We start from the raw sequence: 19090 nt of genomic DNA, 5'->3' as shown, positions 1-19090 counted from the left end.
TAGACAAATAAATAAATGAGTCAAATAATCAAACTGTAAAAATTACTTTTAAGAATATTAAGACAATGTGAAACAATATCTACAATAACGTGTTAGAATTACATATGCATGTGACTTGTGTAGATCTGCGCTATTGTACTATATCTATCACTGATACGGATAATGCAACAGTTAAAGTAGCAATATAGGAATAATAATACGAGTATAGAAATTATAAGAAAAATTATTATATATATTCAATTATTATAGTTTTGTATTTGTATTTATCTTTATTTCGTTTTTAAGCTGTTTCCAATTCATTTTAGTTTCCAGAGTTTACTTGTTTCAGTTTAGTTATTATTGTTTAGTTTCTGATTGGTATGAATTTTATTATTATTATTATTATTATTATTATTATTATTATTTTATCTATTTATTTATTTATCTTATTTGAGTTGACTTAAATGTACTTTGTCACACCTAATTTTAGTTAACAATAATAACACCGGCATTGTAGATTCTATATTATGGAATAATAATTATTAGCCAGTGTGCTGGCATGTTGGTCCTTAAATGTAATTATGTGTGAGACTGTGGTGGAAAGAAGTTCATTTACTCAAATACTGTTCTTAAGTACATTTGAGGTTCAACTAAAGTACTTGATTCCATGTACTTTTTTCCATTTTATGCTAATTTATTTCAACATTAAACTACTGCTTACACACTAATGCAACACTAACAACTAATGACAGTTAGGCATAATAAGTACTTCTGATGCTTTAAGTACTACATTTTGTTGCTAATACTAATGTACTACAGCAGAACTTTGCAGGACCTTGTTGTATAATATGCTTATAGAGCGGGGTTACCACTTTGAACTGATTTGAACATATCTTGCACCGATGCAAAGAAACCCGCCCCTCCACCGTCAAACCGGTGAAAACAAACCAAGCACACCTATTTATTAACATATTCTAATCTGGTTTAAATAACACATGTTGTATCCAATGAGAGTGACTCGATGCTAATATATTTGAGCAGTGGAGTAAATAGTGGGTGGGTCATAAGCTTTTTTTTTTTTTTTTTTTCCAGGTCTGTGTGTGTATGTGTGTGTGTGTGTTTTCTGACCAGCTGAAAATGGCGGCTCCGAGCTCGAAGCGTCCTAACTTTATCGCACAATAATAAACATAACAATATAACACAGCTGTTATCACATAACATGGGGAGGAACTTTACAGAGAGGCCTCAGACGCTCTAGGTGGGAAGCATTACTTTGACCACTACGGCTAAAAGGAGTTAAAACGCAGAGGTAATGATAAAGAAGCTTACAACTGCCGTATACAGGCTAACGTTAATGTCAGCTAGCTAGCTAGCGTCAACGTTAGCCGACGACTCATGAAAGAGATTGTCAACTGAGCTAGTGCCCGATAGCCGTTAATGCCAGTTAAACAACGTCAGTAAATAGACACATTGGTTCAGAATATTCCTATTAAAATGCAGTTGCTCTGGTCGGCACTTGTCTTCGTACAGTGACGCAAGTTCAACGTAAGTGTTTTGTGTTGCTAACGTTAGCTGGCTGCTAAAGCAACACTGTTGGCTAACGTGAACAGGGCTAGCTAGGTTCTACTCAGAGAGAGGTGTGTGTATCTGTCCGGTAGAATATAAAAACCTATTGAAACATTTCAACACCGATACGCTGTTTGATAAGTATAACTTAAACTTTGTTTTCCTTCTAGAGATTATGGAGGATTCTCATACACGGTACAGCAAACGGCTGGTGAGTAACTTAACAAAACTGTTAGCTAGGGCTCCGGAACACTTGTTTTATGTTTACAATACAGCTGTGAAATGTTTTTAAGTCCAACTTGTGTGTGTAATGTTAGCCCCTTTAATACACATGAAACAGTGTGTGTTAAATCTATGTATTTGATCGTATTGGGCCACTTTCTCTTGGCACATTGTGTCATGGCAGTGGTCCTCTCCTCTCTGTTTTGCTTGGCACCTTAATGAGGGTAATGAACTTGTCTAAAGGTTCAAGAAAGAGTCAAGTTCACTGTCTAACCTGCTACATTTGTGCTGTGACCTTGCTTCACCTCTTAACAATTTGATCCCCATGTTGTAACCTAATTAACACAATACTTTTATGCTTCTCAGTATGTACTCTGGGAGATACTAGGGGTATTAATAATGTTGATACCTCATAGACCTGCAACTAATGATTATTTTAATAGTCAATTAATTGGCCAATTATTTCCTCGATTAATAGCTGTTTGCAAATAAAATGTCAGAAAATGTTGAAAAATATTTATCACTGTTTTCCTAAGCCCAAGATGACATCCTCAAATGTCCCGTTTTGTCCACAAACCAAAGATAATAAAATTATTGTTATAGAGGGGTAAAAGAAGTTTAAAATTTGGAATCAGAATTTTGACTTTTTTTCTTTAAAAAAATTGCTTAGACCAAATAATTGATTATCAAAATAGTTGTTTTGTTTGATTTAGTAATTGATTATTTGATTAAGTATTGCAACTTTAATACCTAAAAATATATTTAATACGGCTCATTTCTGCAATTGTTGATAAGATTTTTTTAAGAACATGTCTAGGCCTATTTGTTAAACACAACAAGACAGGGCTGGCTGCAACTAATGATTATTTTCATTGTTAATTAATCTATTCATTGTTTTCTTGATTGGTCTATAAAATGTCACAAAATTGTGAGAATACCAGTCAGTGTTTCCCAAATCCTAAAATGACATCCTTTATTGTTTTGCCCACACCCCAAAGGTAATTCAGTTTACTGTCATAGAGGACTAAAGAAACCAGAAAGTATTACAATTTAAGAAGCTGGAATCTGTGATTTTTTTTACTTATTTGCTCCTAAGAAATTGGTCAAACCAATATATCAAATCTGAAAATAGTTGGTTATTAATTTAACCTTTGCAGTTCTACACCAAAATTTAATAAAAGCACCCAATAAATTATTTCTTAATTGTAGCTACTTGATCCCCTTTGTCATTTTTATTACTTTATGACATCAGTGGGTGTTGCTTTCATAAAACTGAATTGTTTTCAGTTGCAAATAAATTTGTGTTGTGCAGCCCTTGGTTATGAGAGTGAGGAGCATCAGAGTAGATAATACCACATTTGTGGTAAAGGGTTGGGGGTGGGGAGATCTGAGAGCGGGGGTGTTGTGCTTGATCCATCTGTCTAGCCAAGCAGTTCTGCATAGGATGAATGGCAGGAGGGGAGTAAAGGGGGGGGGGGGGGGGGCAGTGTGTGGAAGATTAACCCCAGCTATTGTAATGCCGTATTGTTTGGTTCCCACATGAACTGATTTGGTAACTCGCTGCCTGACTGATCAACTTGGATTGATTTATTGTGATTTTATCCTTGTCTTGGGTGAAAGCATTAGGTTTGTCATAGCAGATTTTGTCCCTTTTTACCACTGTGATATAAGGGACAGATCCCATGGGTGTAACCTCATGTCTTAGCAATTAGGAAGAAACATTTTAAAAAGACACTCACAAATGTTGCATTTATACGAGATTCAAATGAGCTTGGTTTTGTATCAATCACTCAGGAGCTGAGTTTTCCTGCCAAGGGTAGTTTGGTGAAAAATTATTGATACTAGCACTAGATACTAGTAGTCCTCTAGATTCTGAGTTAGAGCACACTTTTTAGAATTTACCTTTTTCTTTGCAACATATCCATTAAGTCCTTTATATTATGTTACTTTCTGTGATCTTGACCAGCACTGCTGTCTATCTGATAGGCTGCTGTAACCCAGTTTTTGTCATGCACTGAAATATCTTACCATATTTCTCACTGCCAGTTATTCCAGCCCTTGCCTCCTGCCCTCTTTCTGTTTCTCACTACAAATCCTATTTTTCATGTCTTCCATAGAGCCTAACAAAAACCTTCTTTTGTCCTCAGCGTACGGGTACGCGGCGCCGCTACCAGGACGATGGAATCTCAGATGATGAAATTGAAGGGAAACGAACGTTTGACCTGGATGAAAAGTTACAGGCTTCCCGGTTTAACTGTGACTTGATCAAACACATGGAGGGTAAAGGTAAGATCTTTCCACAAGTAAACTGGAAGTAAACTGGGAAAAGGGATTTTTTGGAATATAATTTCAGTGAAACATTACATGAATATATCTGATGCCATGTACAAGTAGTTAAAACAAGCTGTTTGTTCTCTGTGCTGTGTTCGCTAATATTATTTTTTAACATTGTGTTGATTGGAGAACAGTTTCTGCCAGTCCTTTGTGGTTAATGTAAGTTTTGTTGTTGAAAGTGTGTTTTTTTTTAATGATGGTTTAACTGTATCACTGTGTCTGTGTGTCTCCTGTCTAGATTTCACATTTGAATACATTCAGAGAGAAGGACTCAGGGATCCCATTGTCTTTGAGACAGGGGAAGGCCTTGGAATACAGTAAGTGTACTGTGCAGTGTACTTTTTTTTTCTTTAACACATTCTTTATTATTTTTAGTTTGTGTTCATGTGGAGATTAAGATTGTCAAAAGTATCAATACTTCAATTTTTTTCATGTTTAAAATGATACAATATCTGTTTATCATAGCATCAAATGTACTGAACCTATTCAAAAATTCTAAGTGCTCATTTAAGACCTCAGTTCAGTTCGGTCTTTATTGCCCTGTCTGAAATGTGTTCAGTGTTCAGTGACTCTTTCTGTACCAGCACTGTGTACAGGTCGTTACATTTAAAAAATAGTGAGCATTAACATGTACAGTTTACATGTACACGAGTATCCTGGATATGATCGGCTTTATGAAGTATCCTGGTTCACATGGTTTTGCTCATGTAAACTGGATAAGGCCTTATCCAGGTTGTGATAAACCTGGATATTTTGATACCTCTGATAATAACCAGGATACTGCCTCATCGAAACACCTTATCCAGGTTACTGAACATTCTGTTGGTACAGTGCTGAGTGGTTGCTATGGTGACCGATCAAGATACAACCACACACAAATGACCAGAAACATGGATATGGTCAGAGGCATGTATACAGGGATCCAAATAACCAGATTTCTCATGATGACTGGAGCAGTCATAGTCAAAAACTTCTATTTTATGTGCCTAGGACCTTTTATTTTTTATTTTTTTGCCATGGTCGTAAATGAAGCATTAAGTATCGCTTTTTTATTACTACTGATGTAGTGAAGTTAAAGGTTCTAGTACTGTGACAACTCTAGTGCAGATGGATTGTATTCTAGCTTAGTTTTTGAAATCAGTTTAAAGCCCATGCCAGTGAACCTGTTTGACTGTTTGTCTGGAGAAAAAAAAAAACACTGTGACAAAATAATGACAAGGATTTGCCTTTCTCTTGCAGAATGCCAGATCCTGATTTCAGTGTCAGTGATGTTAAGTTGTTTGTTGGTAAGTTCCTGTTTTATGCTCTTTCAGAGTAAATTTTTTTTTTCCTGTTTTGGACACAAAATGTAACATACATTTAACATTGGTAGAGCTAGACCAATAAATCAGCCCAGATGATATAACCTAATTGCAGATATATCGGTATCAGTAAATATGCCAGCCAATAAGATAACAAGAAACTGCAGAGGGGATATGCTTAACAAGGTCTGAGGTCATTTAGAAACAGTGTTGACATTACGTATGGAGTTTGTCCACAAGAGAGCACTGACAAGTTAAGTCAAGACTGTTTATGTTCGGTGTTCAGTTGTTATCACTCATATAATGTTATCAGCTCTATTAAAATTCCAAATATGAATATGAGTATTAGACTCAAAAGTCCAGCTTGACCTATAGTTGCAAAGCATTTTAACCAGAAGTAAAAGGTTGTACACAAAGATTTAGCGTATTTTATGAATTTGGATTGAATTACTGTGGCCTCACTTTTTGATTTGAACCCTCTATTAATTGTCTTGCAGGTAGTCGACGCATCGTAGACGTGATGGACGTGAACACTCAGAAAGGAATTGAGATGTCGATGGCTCAGTGGCGACGGTACTATGAGACGCCGCCATCAGAAAGAGAAAAACTCTACAATGTCATCAGTCTGGAGTTCAGCCACACTAGGTTGGAGAATCTGGTCAAACGACCGGCTTCGGTGAGAATTTATCCTATTTTACACCTCAGGGTTTTACGACGACTGCGACTGTGATGGCTCAACATTGTGTGTGTCAGTTGTGTCGGGCTGTAATAAATATTTTCAAAGCTTTGATCGTGACACTGACATTCAAATTCTAAATCAACGCAATGGCATATACCTGTATTAACAGTCTAGCAGCAATGTAATAGCACCAGAACAGTCTTGTGTTTGGTGCAGACAAATGGAATGTATATTTTATATCTTTTTTTTTTCTATTTCTCCAGGTGGATCTTATTGACTGGGTGGACAACATGTGGCCGCGCCATCTCAAGGAGAGACAGAGAGACTCCACGAATGCAATCATAGACATGCATTATCCCAAAGTACAGAAGTGAGTAAACCAGAAATATATAACATTTGCTGTGTGATAGTGAAAATACAATAACTGATAATATCTCTTACACCAGTGATAATCTTGATTCCTGTTGATGCCTCCATCTCCATCTTCAACTGCTTAGGCTAATGATACTGTTTTTTTTTCCCTCCTTTTCATTTCAAACTTTTATTCAGTTTTTATCTAAAATCCATATTGTCTTTTGTGTTATTCCCCTGCTTCCTTCAGGTACTGTCTCATGAGTGTGCAGGGCTGTTTCACAGATTTCCACATTGACTTTGGAGGCACTTCAGTTTGGTACCACATCCTGCGAGGAGGAAAGGTCAGTCTGGGTGTAACGCCACACAAGAACTGGTTATGGTTTGGCTGCCTGTAGTGACCCAGTGGAAACTTTTTTTGTTGCAATGAGTTGCAGCAATTTTTTCAGTCATGCTGTCAGAAAAAAAGTAGTGCCATGGGCATTCCTTTATGTATTTATATACTTGACCTTTTAACTCTCACCCCTGCAGGTGTTCTGGCTGATTCCACCCACACCACAGAACCTGGAGATGTATGAGAACTGGGTTCTATCAGGAAAACAGGGAGACATCTTCTTGGGTGACAAGTGTCATGACTGTCAGAGGATAGAACTCAAGCAGGGCAACACTTTCATAATCCCATCAGGTTTGTCACTGTAATACAGCAGTGACTCATACAGACATGTTGCATGCACAGCTTTAAACACTGTCTCTACCACGACATGCCTCCAGCATTGTGTGTCCTGTATGTTGTAGGGTGGATCCATGCTGTGTACACCCCCGAGGACACATTGGTGTTTGGAGGGAACTTCCTCCACAGCTTTAACATCCCCATGCAGCTCAACATCTACAGCATTGAGGATCGCACGCGGGTAAGCAGAGCCTCATGGTCATTATGGACTCTTTCTTGTTGTGTGTATATATAGCTGCCCTCTTGACATGCATTGATGATTGTTTCATTGCTTGATTATGCAAGGCATGATTCAGAGTCTTATTCTGTGGAATTACTCACTCTGGAAAAACTGGTGAGAGAGTCATTTCACAGCAACTTGACTTTAATTTTAAGACTTTTTAATATCCATGGAGGAGGGATATACTCTTTTTTTTCTAATATGACTAGTTGTGATACCTAAAGTCTGCGCAGCTGAATAACAGTCCGTATTGCTGTGAATAATGATCTGGAGTATTGGATCAGTGCATCCATACATAAGGCTGAAAGATAAAATCTGAGTAATCATAACATGTTATGTTAGCCTCCCACTTCTTTGATTTAGCAACTGGACACTTGAATCAGATTTATGAAGTCACACAATTTTGAGACATCTCTCCGGCAAACACAACAGTCTTTCTGAAGCTGTCTTTCTGAAGTTGTCCAAAAATAGAGTCATACTGGGATAGAGTGAATTCAATATTAAATGAGGTATTAGGATGTATCAGCTGTGCCAGCTGCAGCCAAATCGCATTTCCCAATCCACATCCTAAGAAGCAGAAAATATACATTTATGTAAGCAAAAAAACTTAATATAAAGACCTAGTATACATTAAATTGTCATAGTGGTGTTTGACCAAACAGGGTCCCAAATATTAAGCCATATTTTTCTTAACTTGTTCCTGTCCTTGTCCTGTAGGTGCCAGCAAAGTTCCGCTATCCATTCTACTATGAGATGTGCTGGTATGTCCTGGAGAGATACCTCTACTGTCTGACCAATATCTCCCACCTCACTCCTGAGTTTCAAAAATACTCCCTTGGCATAGGTGAGGACAGTTAAACCCAAGAAAGCATAGTGGTCCTAATTTTTTTTCTGTTGTCCTAACAGACACACCAATTAATCCATCGCAGACATTAATTTAATGTCCTCTCTCTTTTTAGGGCTGACGCAGGCTGACCTTGAAACAAACGGTCACACTGGGAATGGTACCGCCAATGGAGTCGACAGTGAAGCTGAAAATGAGACGATAAAGGTAGAAGTCACAGAAAGTACCACTCCTCAGCATGTGCTGACCACCTTTGAGCTGGAGGGACTGTGTAACCTCTTAGGGAAGCTGGAAGAGTTGCCAGCCCACAAAAAGTGCGTCCCTGCAGGCATCAGGAACCCCACAGCCCTGCTTGAAGACATGAGGGTGGGTGTTACCTCATTTCCTTGTGCAGTTAATCTCACACTGAACTCACATAAATTACACAAACAGATTTGACAGCTTTCATAGTGCTGCGTCACGGTAGGAATCATTTCCTTTTTCTCTTCCTCACTTGTGCAGACTCTTCTAAAGAAGCATGCCAATGATAACCCCAAGTTGTCCTACACTGGAGAGCCCATTGTCAGGTGGCCCGAAAGGGTGAGAAGACGACAAATTTTTCTACACTTTAAGCCATCTGTTTGTAGATATTGAAAATTACTGCTACAATAATGTGGACCTTTTTCTTACTGTTTAATTTTATAAGTAATATGAAAATAAACTGTCACTGTCAGTAGCTAAGATAAAATGTGTATTACTCAGCTGCTGTATAATTACTTTGAATATATATATATATATATATATATATATATATATAAATATGTATATATATATATGTGTATATATATATATATATATATGTGTATATATATATATATGTAATTACCTACTGACAGTGACAGTTTATATTATTAGTATAAACTATTACCAGTTATTAAGCCATTCATTCCAGCTCATCAAACAAGCCCCCAAATTGTTGTGTATTTGCAGAACACAATTCTAATCTACATTTTTTGGCTTTCCTGCTCATGTCCCTCTTATAGCCATCATGGTACCAGCCCCCAACTCCCCCTCCCCCTGTCCTTTACCGTCCTCGCTTGGGCCCCACCCTTCACAAGTCTCACGGTCAGAGGCCCACCAAACGCTCCTCCATCTCTGCCCTGAGGCGAAGACGGGTGAGGTGCAAGCGCTGTGCCGCCTGCTGCAGGAAGGAGTGCGGCAGCTGTCAGTACTGCCATGACATGAGGAAGTTTGGTGGGCCTGGACGCATGAAGAAGAGCTGCATCATGAGACAGTGTCTAGCGGTAAGGTGTCATATTCCTCAGTGTCTTTGTGTCTGCGGAACCAAATAATGGCGCCCATCTGTTCATGTCAGACGTTGCGTTGGTGTTTTTGGTTGTCTGTCATTCTGACAGAGACATTCAGAAGAAATTCATCCTAATAAACCAATTACTCTAATTTTATTTCTTCATGATAATGAGGCATAACATATTTAATAGCATTTAGTCCTTAAAAACACCTCAATCACAATAGCATTTAATATGCAGAATAAACTTATATAAGGACATGGAGAGAAAAGATGAACAGAGAAATCCACCGTGGGGTCACATTGCATGTCGGCATCACACAAATTAGATGACTGCAAAGGACACTAAAACACCATGGCCGTGGTGCCTCATTTCACCAGGATGTAATGCTCCAAAGTCCCTAGTCTGTAGCTCTTCAACATGCTGTCAGCACCCGGGCTTGTAAGACATTTTGAGTACAGTGTTGAGGTCAGTGATGATGCCCAAATGCTCAGAGGAGTAGGAATGGGTATCGAGATCCGGTACTAAACCAGTACTGGTTTCTGACTGGTCAGTGCCAAAATATTTATAAGCTCATACTCTCATAAGTATTTGGTGGAACTTCACATAAACTTTCGAAGGGCAAAATGTTAAAGCGTGGGCCCACTTAGCTAAATTTGGTGAAAATGCAGCTAAATGCAGTCACCTAGGAAATAATTTAATGTGTTACTTCTGCAAAAAAAAAACAAAAGTAGCAAGATAACTGTTGAATCTTTTCATACCATGTCTTTATTTTTTGCACCAAATTATGGCAGTAGTATCAGTAAAAGTATTGATGGGTATTGGTAAGCAGCATTAGTATTGATGTTGATATCAGTAAAATCCTAGGTAGCCACCTCTCTACTGAGGGGAATTGTTTTGATACGTTTAGCTACCTCTGCCATGCACTCTGTTTGACTGTGTTGTGTGTGAATTACTTACTGATTACTAACGTTATGTTAGATAACCCTCAGTGTTTTAGCCTTTGATTTTTTTTTAACAATGAAAAAACTAAAGGCCATCTGACATTTTCAATTACAAAAAAGTGATTAATGCAACCTGTGGTTCATGCATGCATGGTGTATACTAGGAGAAGGTTTTGGGCTGGTAATTCAAAATTGTATTATTATTGATGTCAAACGTAGCGTTGTTTATGCTCTTTAACAACTCCAGAACTCTAAATCATTTATTTATTCCTCCAGCCTGCTTTGCCGAATACAGCGCGTTGTGCCATATGTGGTGAAGGAGAATCAGAGGAATCAAATCCAAGCACTCACTCACTCATGGAGTGCTCCGTCTGCTCGCAGATTGCCCATCGTCAATGCATTAAGGTAATCTCCCTCAGATATAGTGATGGCTATATACTGATACATTACCTAATGATTGAATGGTTTGTTTTGCTCTTTACGAAACTGGATGTGTTGTGTTGAAATTGTTGTCTTTTTCAGGAACCTGGTGAGGGGAAGATCAATAAGGATTTGCCCAGCTGCTGGGAATGTCCCAAATGTTACCAAGGCAAAGATTCGGCATCAGAGGTACCAAACACACACTTCTTCTCTCTGTGTTCTCAGTTCATTCAATCTTTAGAACATTTTCTTAGCAATTTTTCCTTCCTCAGTAACTTCCGTCAGTTGCCATATGGTTGATGTTGATACTGAAATTAACAAAGACATACTTTCATCTTCAACTCCACCTACCACCTCTTCCCGTTCTTCCTACGCCAGTCTTCCAGTGACGATGAAAGTGAAGAGTCAGAGGGCTCAACCTCTTTGCCACCATCCAAACTTGCATACCGGGAAGGAATTGGTGTGGGTGACGGGATGAGACGAGGGAGACGAACTAGACCTGCACCACGGCCCACAGCACCACCACCTTCTCAGAAACTGTTACTGCAGCATCAACAGAACCGCAAAAGAGCAAGTGCACTGGAGCTCAGGCTTAAGAAGAGGGTAAGGTGGAGATCTTAACTGGAGTTAGATGCGTTTTAGGAATTTTCCAGTGTTATGATGAAGTAGATCTCAAAAATCTAAGCATTGTCTTGATGAAACTTGCACTCAACTGGTCTGACAAATGCTACAGATATGATCTTGGCACTTCGTCAGACCTAAAATTGTATACACAAACTTGTGTGTTTTCTTTCATTGACTCTTATCTCAGTCCTCTTTTTCGTCATTGCAGATAAAACTGGAGCGCAGCAAAATCTTAACGGTAAGCAATTCACTAATTTCTACAATGATTCTATAAAACATTTGAATAACATTGCGATGGATATGTGGTATTATTGTATTCTATTTTATTGAATTTTATCATTGTCCATACAAACAATGAATACATTGTCATAGGATTTACAATAAAAGCTATATCTCTCACTGATACTGTATGACAATTATTTCAATATCACTTACAGCACTTTAACTATTACTTTGATCATACATAACGTGTAGTATTTCAGTTGCTTCTTCATGTCCCTCTTGCTTAAGAAATTTCTAGGACGTGCAACTCAAATTTGACAATTGCGTTAAAAAATGTGCAAGACATAAATACTTTTGCCCTTTCCCTCCTGACAGAAACAGTCTCTGGATCGTTCTCCCAGGCTGCTAGGCTCCAGGTTGCTGTCCCGGCTGCGCTCTCCAACCAGCAGACTATCTCAGGGCAGAGGCCGGGGCTCCACCTGGGCGAGTGGCTCCCCTTATCACAGCTCTTCAGGTGGGATGGGGTCCTTCCAGCAGCAGCAGTCTTCCCTCAGTCTGGTGCCCAAGGGAGAGCCCCGCAGAGGCAGGGGAAGAGGGGTGAGGCTGCGGGGAGGAGGAGCCGGAAGAGGAATCAGAAGCGGGAGAAGCCATGGAGAGTTGGAGGAGAGTGAGGACACCAGCAGCAGCAGCACCAACAGCAGCAGCAGCGATGAGGAGGAGGAAGAGGAGGAGAGGGTGCAGAACAGTGGGAGGGGATTGGACAAAGAGAACCAGCCGCAGTCAAGGCGAGGAGGACGGGCAGCCAAAGAAAGAGAAGAGGATGGGAGTGAGGTGGCCAACCAAAATGGTGCAGAGGAGGATGATGATGAGGAGGAAATGGAGCAGGACAGTCAAACAGGGTGCAAAGATGGCTCAAATCTTAAAGTGACACTCCAAAAGCCAACTAGAGCCAAGCGGGACCCTTCAGCAATAGTCCCCAAATTAGAGGCTGTGGCCCCTCAAACTGCCTCTTCCACAATACACAACCAGAACAGAGCCCTTGCCAGACCCCCCATTAGAAATCGTGGCCCCTGTCCTGATCAGCACTCCAATAGGCACACACCACCACACACTCGCAGTGGACACATAGACAATCGTATCTCCCACCCTGACAGGCTGGAGGCCTCTAAAAGAACAAAGCCGAGCAGGCCAGCTAAACTGAGCAATGGCGCCTCCTGTTCTTCATCTTCCGAGCTTCCTCATCACCGCATCCCTCTATCTGCCCTACAGGAGGGAGGCAGCGAGGGTGACAGGGAGAACGGTGGGAGTGGGCCGGGCTGTGAGAGGGAGGTGTGGGTATCTGTCTTCCGCTACTTAAGTCGAGCAGATCTCTGTGTCTGCATGGCTGTCTGCAAGAACTGGTACAAATGGTAAGACAAGACCTTTTAGTTAATATAATTGTAAGAATAAATCTCTCATCCTTTACCTTTTATCTCTCTTTCTGTTACTAAAGAGCAATATTTAAGTTACAGACTTCTCATTTATACTCACTTTTGCCTGTTAAACACCCCTGATGGGAGATCAGGTCACCTGTAGCTAATTAAATTAAATTAATACCATAAAGCCCAGTTCTGACCAAAGATTCACGACAAGATGAGCTGGAACTTGCAACGACTCGCAATGTGCCGGTCTGTAATGTCCTGAAAAACTGTCAGTTTACACCATTGTGACTAAATGAGACAGTGTATCTTTTCCATCTCAACAATCTGTACTTCAGCTCTCACTGCAGCTGTTCAGGCTTTTTTGGAGCTGGATTAAATTAGCAGCATAAAGTAATATGAATGAAGCCAATGATAGTGAGTTACTTGCCATGGTATCATTTATTGTGTTAATTTATTGGCATAAACATAAAAGGTGTGTGTGTAGGAAGTGTGATTGAGCAGAGAAGTAAGAGAGCATGCAGCTGTGGGAGCTCGAGGTAGGGACTGAATAAGGTGAGGGAGCACTGATAGTAAGAACCTGTTGAATCAGAGAAATAAAACATAATTTTCTGATTGTTTCACAGTAGTTGTTTTTACTCAGCACAACTGAACACCGTAGCACACCCCACAGTCTGATTCTGTCTAAATGTGACCTTGTGTCATACAAATGCAGCAGTTCCTCAAACAAATTTATGAGGCAATCCTCTCTTTCTGCTGTCCAAAGCTCTGCCATTACTGACAGTGTGTAACTGACTTGACCGGCTGACTTCACTATGAGCTGATGAAACCCGTGAAGTGCCTTATGTTCTAAAACCAGCCACTGGTGACTTGACAAGCTGAGTTACAGGCGATGCCATCATCTGACTGAGTCGAGCCGAGACGGGCCAGTTCACACTTCTGCATCTTTCCCCTGCAAGGCTCTATAATGATTTTGTCTCATCATGACTCTTTGGTCTGAACTGGACTTAACAGCTGAAAATGAAAAGTTTGGTCTGTTCTCTGGTTAATGTGCTCTCTTCCGCTGCTGTCTTTGTTCAATCAAAGATTGTTAGTAGAAAAACATGTCATTCTCTAACACCTCTCTACATGAGAGGACAGTGTGTTTGTGTAGTTCAAAAGACGAAACAGAGTAAGTAAGTAAGTGGCTAGTTAGGTATATTAAGGTACTGTTTTTAATCTCTTCTTCCAGCTACTGATTGTGGACATTAAAATCTTTGTGGTTTCTGCATTCTCATTCAACAAAAGGTGTTTAAACATCTTTGAGTTGTAGTTACTTGTCCTTTAATTTCTAGCAGATGATGAAAGGTAACCCTAATGAGATTTAAGAGGGATTCAAAAGGATTTGGATTTGATAAGTGTATTTGATACTGGATGTAAAGTGGATAGAATGCTGTAAAGGCCCATTTTATATCTTTTTATTTCAAACTCAATAATGTTTATCCAAAGTAACGTGTAGTGTCAGAGATCAACATGTTCCTGATGAGTGTGTGCTTGTTTGCAGGTGCTTAGACAAGCGGCTTTGGGCTCGGATTGACCTGAGCATCAAACGCACTGTTACTCCTCAGGCGCTAACAGGCATCATAAAGAGACAGCCGGTCACGCTCGATCTCTCTTGGACCAACATCTCTAAAAAGCAGCTGAACTGGCTTGTTGGCCGCCTGCCTGGTATGTGAAAGACACACACTTTGTTTCATACAGTTTTGAATTTCTTCAATAAATATGACGTTATGAACCCTAAGAATTATATAAATAAATTTAGTTAAAAAAAAAAGAAAAACAGATTAATTTATATGTCATGTAGCTTCATATAATTGTTTCATAATGTTACTTAATTGGACATTTTCTAGTTTTATGAATCCCAGGAATTTGAAGTTCTGTATTAGTTGTGTCCCTTAAAGCCTCCTTTTTTCTGGCCAACTTCTGGAAGCCAAGGGGCAGCACCTAGTTCACTACCGCATCCTCTTGCTGGCGTGTTGGACAGCATGTGACAGTTAAAATAGCCTGGAAAATAGCAATATGGGGCATACAGTGTCTTGAGTTTACTTTGTATCAGACTACAAATGTGACAAGAATTAAGTTGAAAAAACAACAGACACTGCTCCGGGCCTCAGTGATTACTGTTCAAAAACAGGAGTTTAGAACCTCAGTCACTGATGTGCTGCAGCTGCTCTGCCTCAATTTGGATATTTATGGAGTTTTTCTGATATACAGAGAGCTTTACTTGTTGCTAAAGTAACCATCAGCTGCTGCTAACTGTAGGCCATGCAGCTGTCCTACCAGCTGCCTGTGCATGGAACGGGACCTCATCATTACATATGTATGACACAAAACAAGGGAAAGCTGAATTGATTGATTTTCTCTTGATTTTGCAGGTTTAAAGGACCTGATGGTGTCAGGTTGTTCATGGTCATCTATTTCAGCTCTCTGCTCCTCTGTTTGCCCTCTCCTCCGTTCTCTGGACCTGCGGTATGCAGATGGTGTCAAAGACTCTCAGATCAGGGATCTAGTCACCCCTCCAGGTGAGGAGCAGTAGCCTCAGAGGCCACAGATCACTTGAGAGATATAGTTTTTTGATATAAATCAATTCTATGAGTCATCCTTTATGCCTGTCTGTTGGATTTTACAAATATTTACTGATGAAAATGATAAAAAGAGCTACTACATTTAACTAAGCGGCATTCATTCAGTATTCTTTTGTCTTGTTATTTTTTACCTACTATATACCCCTTGCCTTTCTTCTCACTTCCTTCTTGCCCTTCTTCCTCATTAAACTTTATAAAAACAATTTTTTCCTCTTCTTCCCAAATCTCTGTTCCAGGCTGTGACAATCGCAGTCAGTTGCGAAACATGCAGTGTTTGCGACTAGCAGGCCTGGACATCAGCGACTCCACTGTGCGCCTGGTGATCCGCCACATGCCCCATTTAACAAAACTGGACCTCTCCCACTGCAACAACCTCACCGACCACTCCATCAACCTGCTGACTGCAGTGGGTTCGTCCACCCGAAACACGCTCACAGAGCTCAACCTTGGAGGTGAGACATTGATGGGAATCGCTGAAATGGGAGATGCAAAACTAGTTTTTAGGAACATGCACACACATGTTGCATTAGTTAAGTTACACTACAGGGTTCTTCACAGCATGCAAACGTATGGAATTTGAGTTTAGTAATTTCCAAGTCTTGATAAGTATGTAAAAACAAAAAATGGTATGAAAAAATTTTTTTAAGACTATTGCACCAATTCCTTTTTCTAAAACATAATTTTAAACAATTTTTTAACAATAAATTGACTGTATAAGCTAAGTGTTTTTCAAGCCGTTAAGAGCAGACAGTGCAGCCAAAATGTTTACCGATGTGTGAGAAAATGCGACCATACCTTTGACTTGCATATATACATAACATCATAAATAACCAAATATAAAGCTTGTCTGAACATTATGAGTTGTACAGTGATGCAGTTATCAGACAAGTTAATTGACTATCTTTTCTGAGTATGGAAACCATATCTTTATGGCTGCAGTGAACAAACAAGACTACACAGAAACTGATCAACTGATTTTTCATTTTTATGTATAAAAGAGACTAAAAATATGGAATGGGCACAATAATATAATATTATTTATTTGATTTGTTAAGAGAAATGATTACTAGTATAGGTATTACTGGTTAGTTTACTTCCTGTTTGGGCAGAGATTTTTGACTGTGGATCGTCATCCAACTTTTTACGAATTAGTAACTGATTTGTTTGAGCTACAGTATGTAACTCCAATATTCTGGCAATTATTTGCTAACACAGTAGCCTTCATAATCAGAATATAACAGGCATGTTAATTATTAGATTTTATCCATTTAGTTACATAATAAACATCAAGCTGTTTGTACTAAGATGTCAAATATGGTCTGAAAAATCTACCAAGTAGTATTGAAATCTGAGTCTGGAAAATGTGTAGGAGCCCTGTCACTAATATTGACATGTCTGTGTATCTGTGTGCTTCCCAGGCTGCAGTAAACTGACAGACACATGTCTAAAGTATCTCCGCCGTCTCTCTTGCATCTCACTGCTCGACTTGCGAGGTTGTAAAGGCGTCTCCCGCAAGGCCTGCGAGGCGTTCATCTCCGAGCTGTCGGTCAACACGCTCTACTGCCTATCAGATGAAAAACTGATCCAGAGGATATCCTAAAAGCACCTGCCTCCTCTGACTGTGGAGGTGATTTGAGGTGCAAAGGCAAAGAGAGCTGATCCTGATGTGAATCTGTGTGAGACAAAGGACACAGGACAGGCAGGGAAGTTCATGTGCACCTGTACAAGGAGGGGTGGGGTCTTAACTGGGAGTGCTTAACTCACTTCACTGGTGTTGATGGAAGGGGTTGTCACAGCTGGAACGATGATTCTTTTCAACGTTATTTTGTTTCCAGTGTACCTAAAAAGATACTCAGGAGCTTTTTTTGTTGTTCATTTGGGAAATGATGTTGTGTGGAAAATAGCAAAATGTCTTTTATTTTTATTGCCAGGAGTGGGAGAACATGGGCAATTAATTAGCTGTATCCCACACATCCTTTGGATAACCAAGTGCTCGGCTCTTCTTTGGACAGACTCCTGTCTTGACTCCCCTCCTGTCTTGAGAAGGAGGGACTTGAGTTTCATCCTCGGGCTAGAACTACATTGTTCTGTTTGGCTGATAAAGTCTTATTTATCATCTGACTAATTTTAACTCATTTGATTTGAGCTTCCAAGTAGATATTTTTTTGTCAGATTCAAGAGAGCAAACGTTAAGTTGTTTGATGGCTTTATGCACAGCATCTATGCTTTGAGATTTTTGTTTTTTTAGACAACGAAATGTGACAGGACTTTCATACCATGGCTAATAAAGTGGCCGACAGGAGCAGCCTGTGTTAACCAGTGCACCTTAACGAGGTGCTTGGGTGCAGCAGTAGTCCGGTGGTATACTTGATATTTATACCACTGGACATTGAGTGGATGTGGCGTAAAAGGGTAAAAAGACAGTGTGAGAAGGCAATCGACATGGCAACAAGACCTCACCCCAGCAGAGGGCAGGTTGCATAAAGTGTATGGGGTAAGCCAAGGATTAGGTGTCTGATAAAATGGTGCATCTTAAAAACAACAGTTAGACTTCAGGTGCTATTATTTCCAAACTCCTCTTGCTTTGTTTTTGTACAGAGACGACATTTAGAGCAAAAGTGTTAATATTCTAGATGAACCTGCTCCCCCACCCCTCTTTGATACACTTTTTTTCTTTTCATGGATGAAAAAATGTGAGTATCTACTTTTCACTGAATTTCATGACCATGTCAGATTCAATGTAGAGATGTATGATTTTTTTTTTTTTTTGTTTGGGCGGGGTGTGTTGCTCATTTCTTTGTTCCCTTACAAGTGTAGTGGTTCTGTATCAACGGTCTCCTCCCAGACTGCTCTCCTTGGCCATATCCCTTCAAATGAATATAAGTATATAAATATATACTTTTGTGTAAATGTGTTTTCCTCTTTTTTGAGTATCAAAATGGGAATCCTGTAGCATTGTAATTATTTTCAGAAGCCTTTTTCACTTTATGTTATTTGTGTTATTTTTCAAGAAAAATAAAAAATGATAAACAATGGGTAACTGTCATATTCTTACTGTAAGTTAAAGGGACAGTTCACCCCAAAATGAAAAATATCTATTTTTCCTCTGGTTTGTTGTGCTATTTATCCATCTAGATTGTTTTGGTGTGAGATACCAAACTTTAGAGACATCATGTTGTTGAATGTAAACATTAATAGCATTCATTGTTCAATGTGGTGCCGAGTTATTTTCTGTTAATGTCATACACAGAAACTTTGCAGATGAGAGTAAATTTTGTAAAGTTAGTAACTTTATTTATTCACATATTGCATATAAACTTTTGTTC

The 19090-nt window shown here is 39.4% G+C and overlaps 1 protein-coding gene across 1 annotated transcript; it reads left to right on the top strand.

The window, feature by feature from the left end:
* Positions 1-1068: 1068 nt before the first annotated feature.
* On the top strand, positions 1069-18799 carry kdm2ab (lysine (K)-specific demethylase 2Ab). The gene is made up of 23 exons (XM_084719070.1): positions 1069-1288; positions 1716-1756; positions 3915-4053; positions 4340-4418; positions 5341-5387; positions 5900-6078; positions 6345-6451; positions 6683-6776; positions 6964-7117; positions 7228-7343; positions 8100-8226; positions 8342-8592; positions 8728-8805; positions 9249-9509; positions 10733-10861; positions 10979-11065; positions 11255-11479; positions 11709-11738; positions 12098-13131; positions 14684-14847; positions 15555-15701; positions 16001-16216; positions 17183-18799. The coding sequence occupies exons 2-23, from the start codon at positions 1721-1723 to the stop codon at positions 17362-17364; spliced, it is 3882 nt and encodes a 1293-aa protein (XP_084575196.1). The 5' UTR covers positions 1069-1288; positions 1716-1720; the 3' UTR covers positions 17365-18799.
* Positions 18800-19090: the final 291 nt, after the last annotated feature.

The sequence above is a fragment of the Lutjanus erythropterus genome, chromosome 5 (genome assembly GCF_056507025.1).
Source record: "Lutjanus erythropterus isolate fLutEry1 chromosome 5, fLutEry1.hap2, whole genome shotgun sequence".
Lineage (NCBI taxonomy): Eukaryota > Metazoa > Chordata > Actinopteri > Lutjaniformes > Lutjanidae > Lutjanus > Lutjanus erythropterus.
This window is presented reverse-complemented; position numbering and strand designations above follow the sequence as displayed.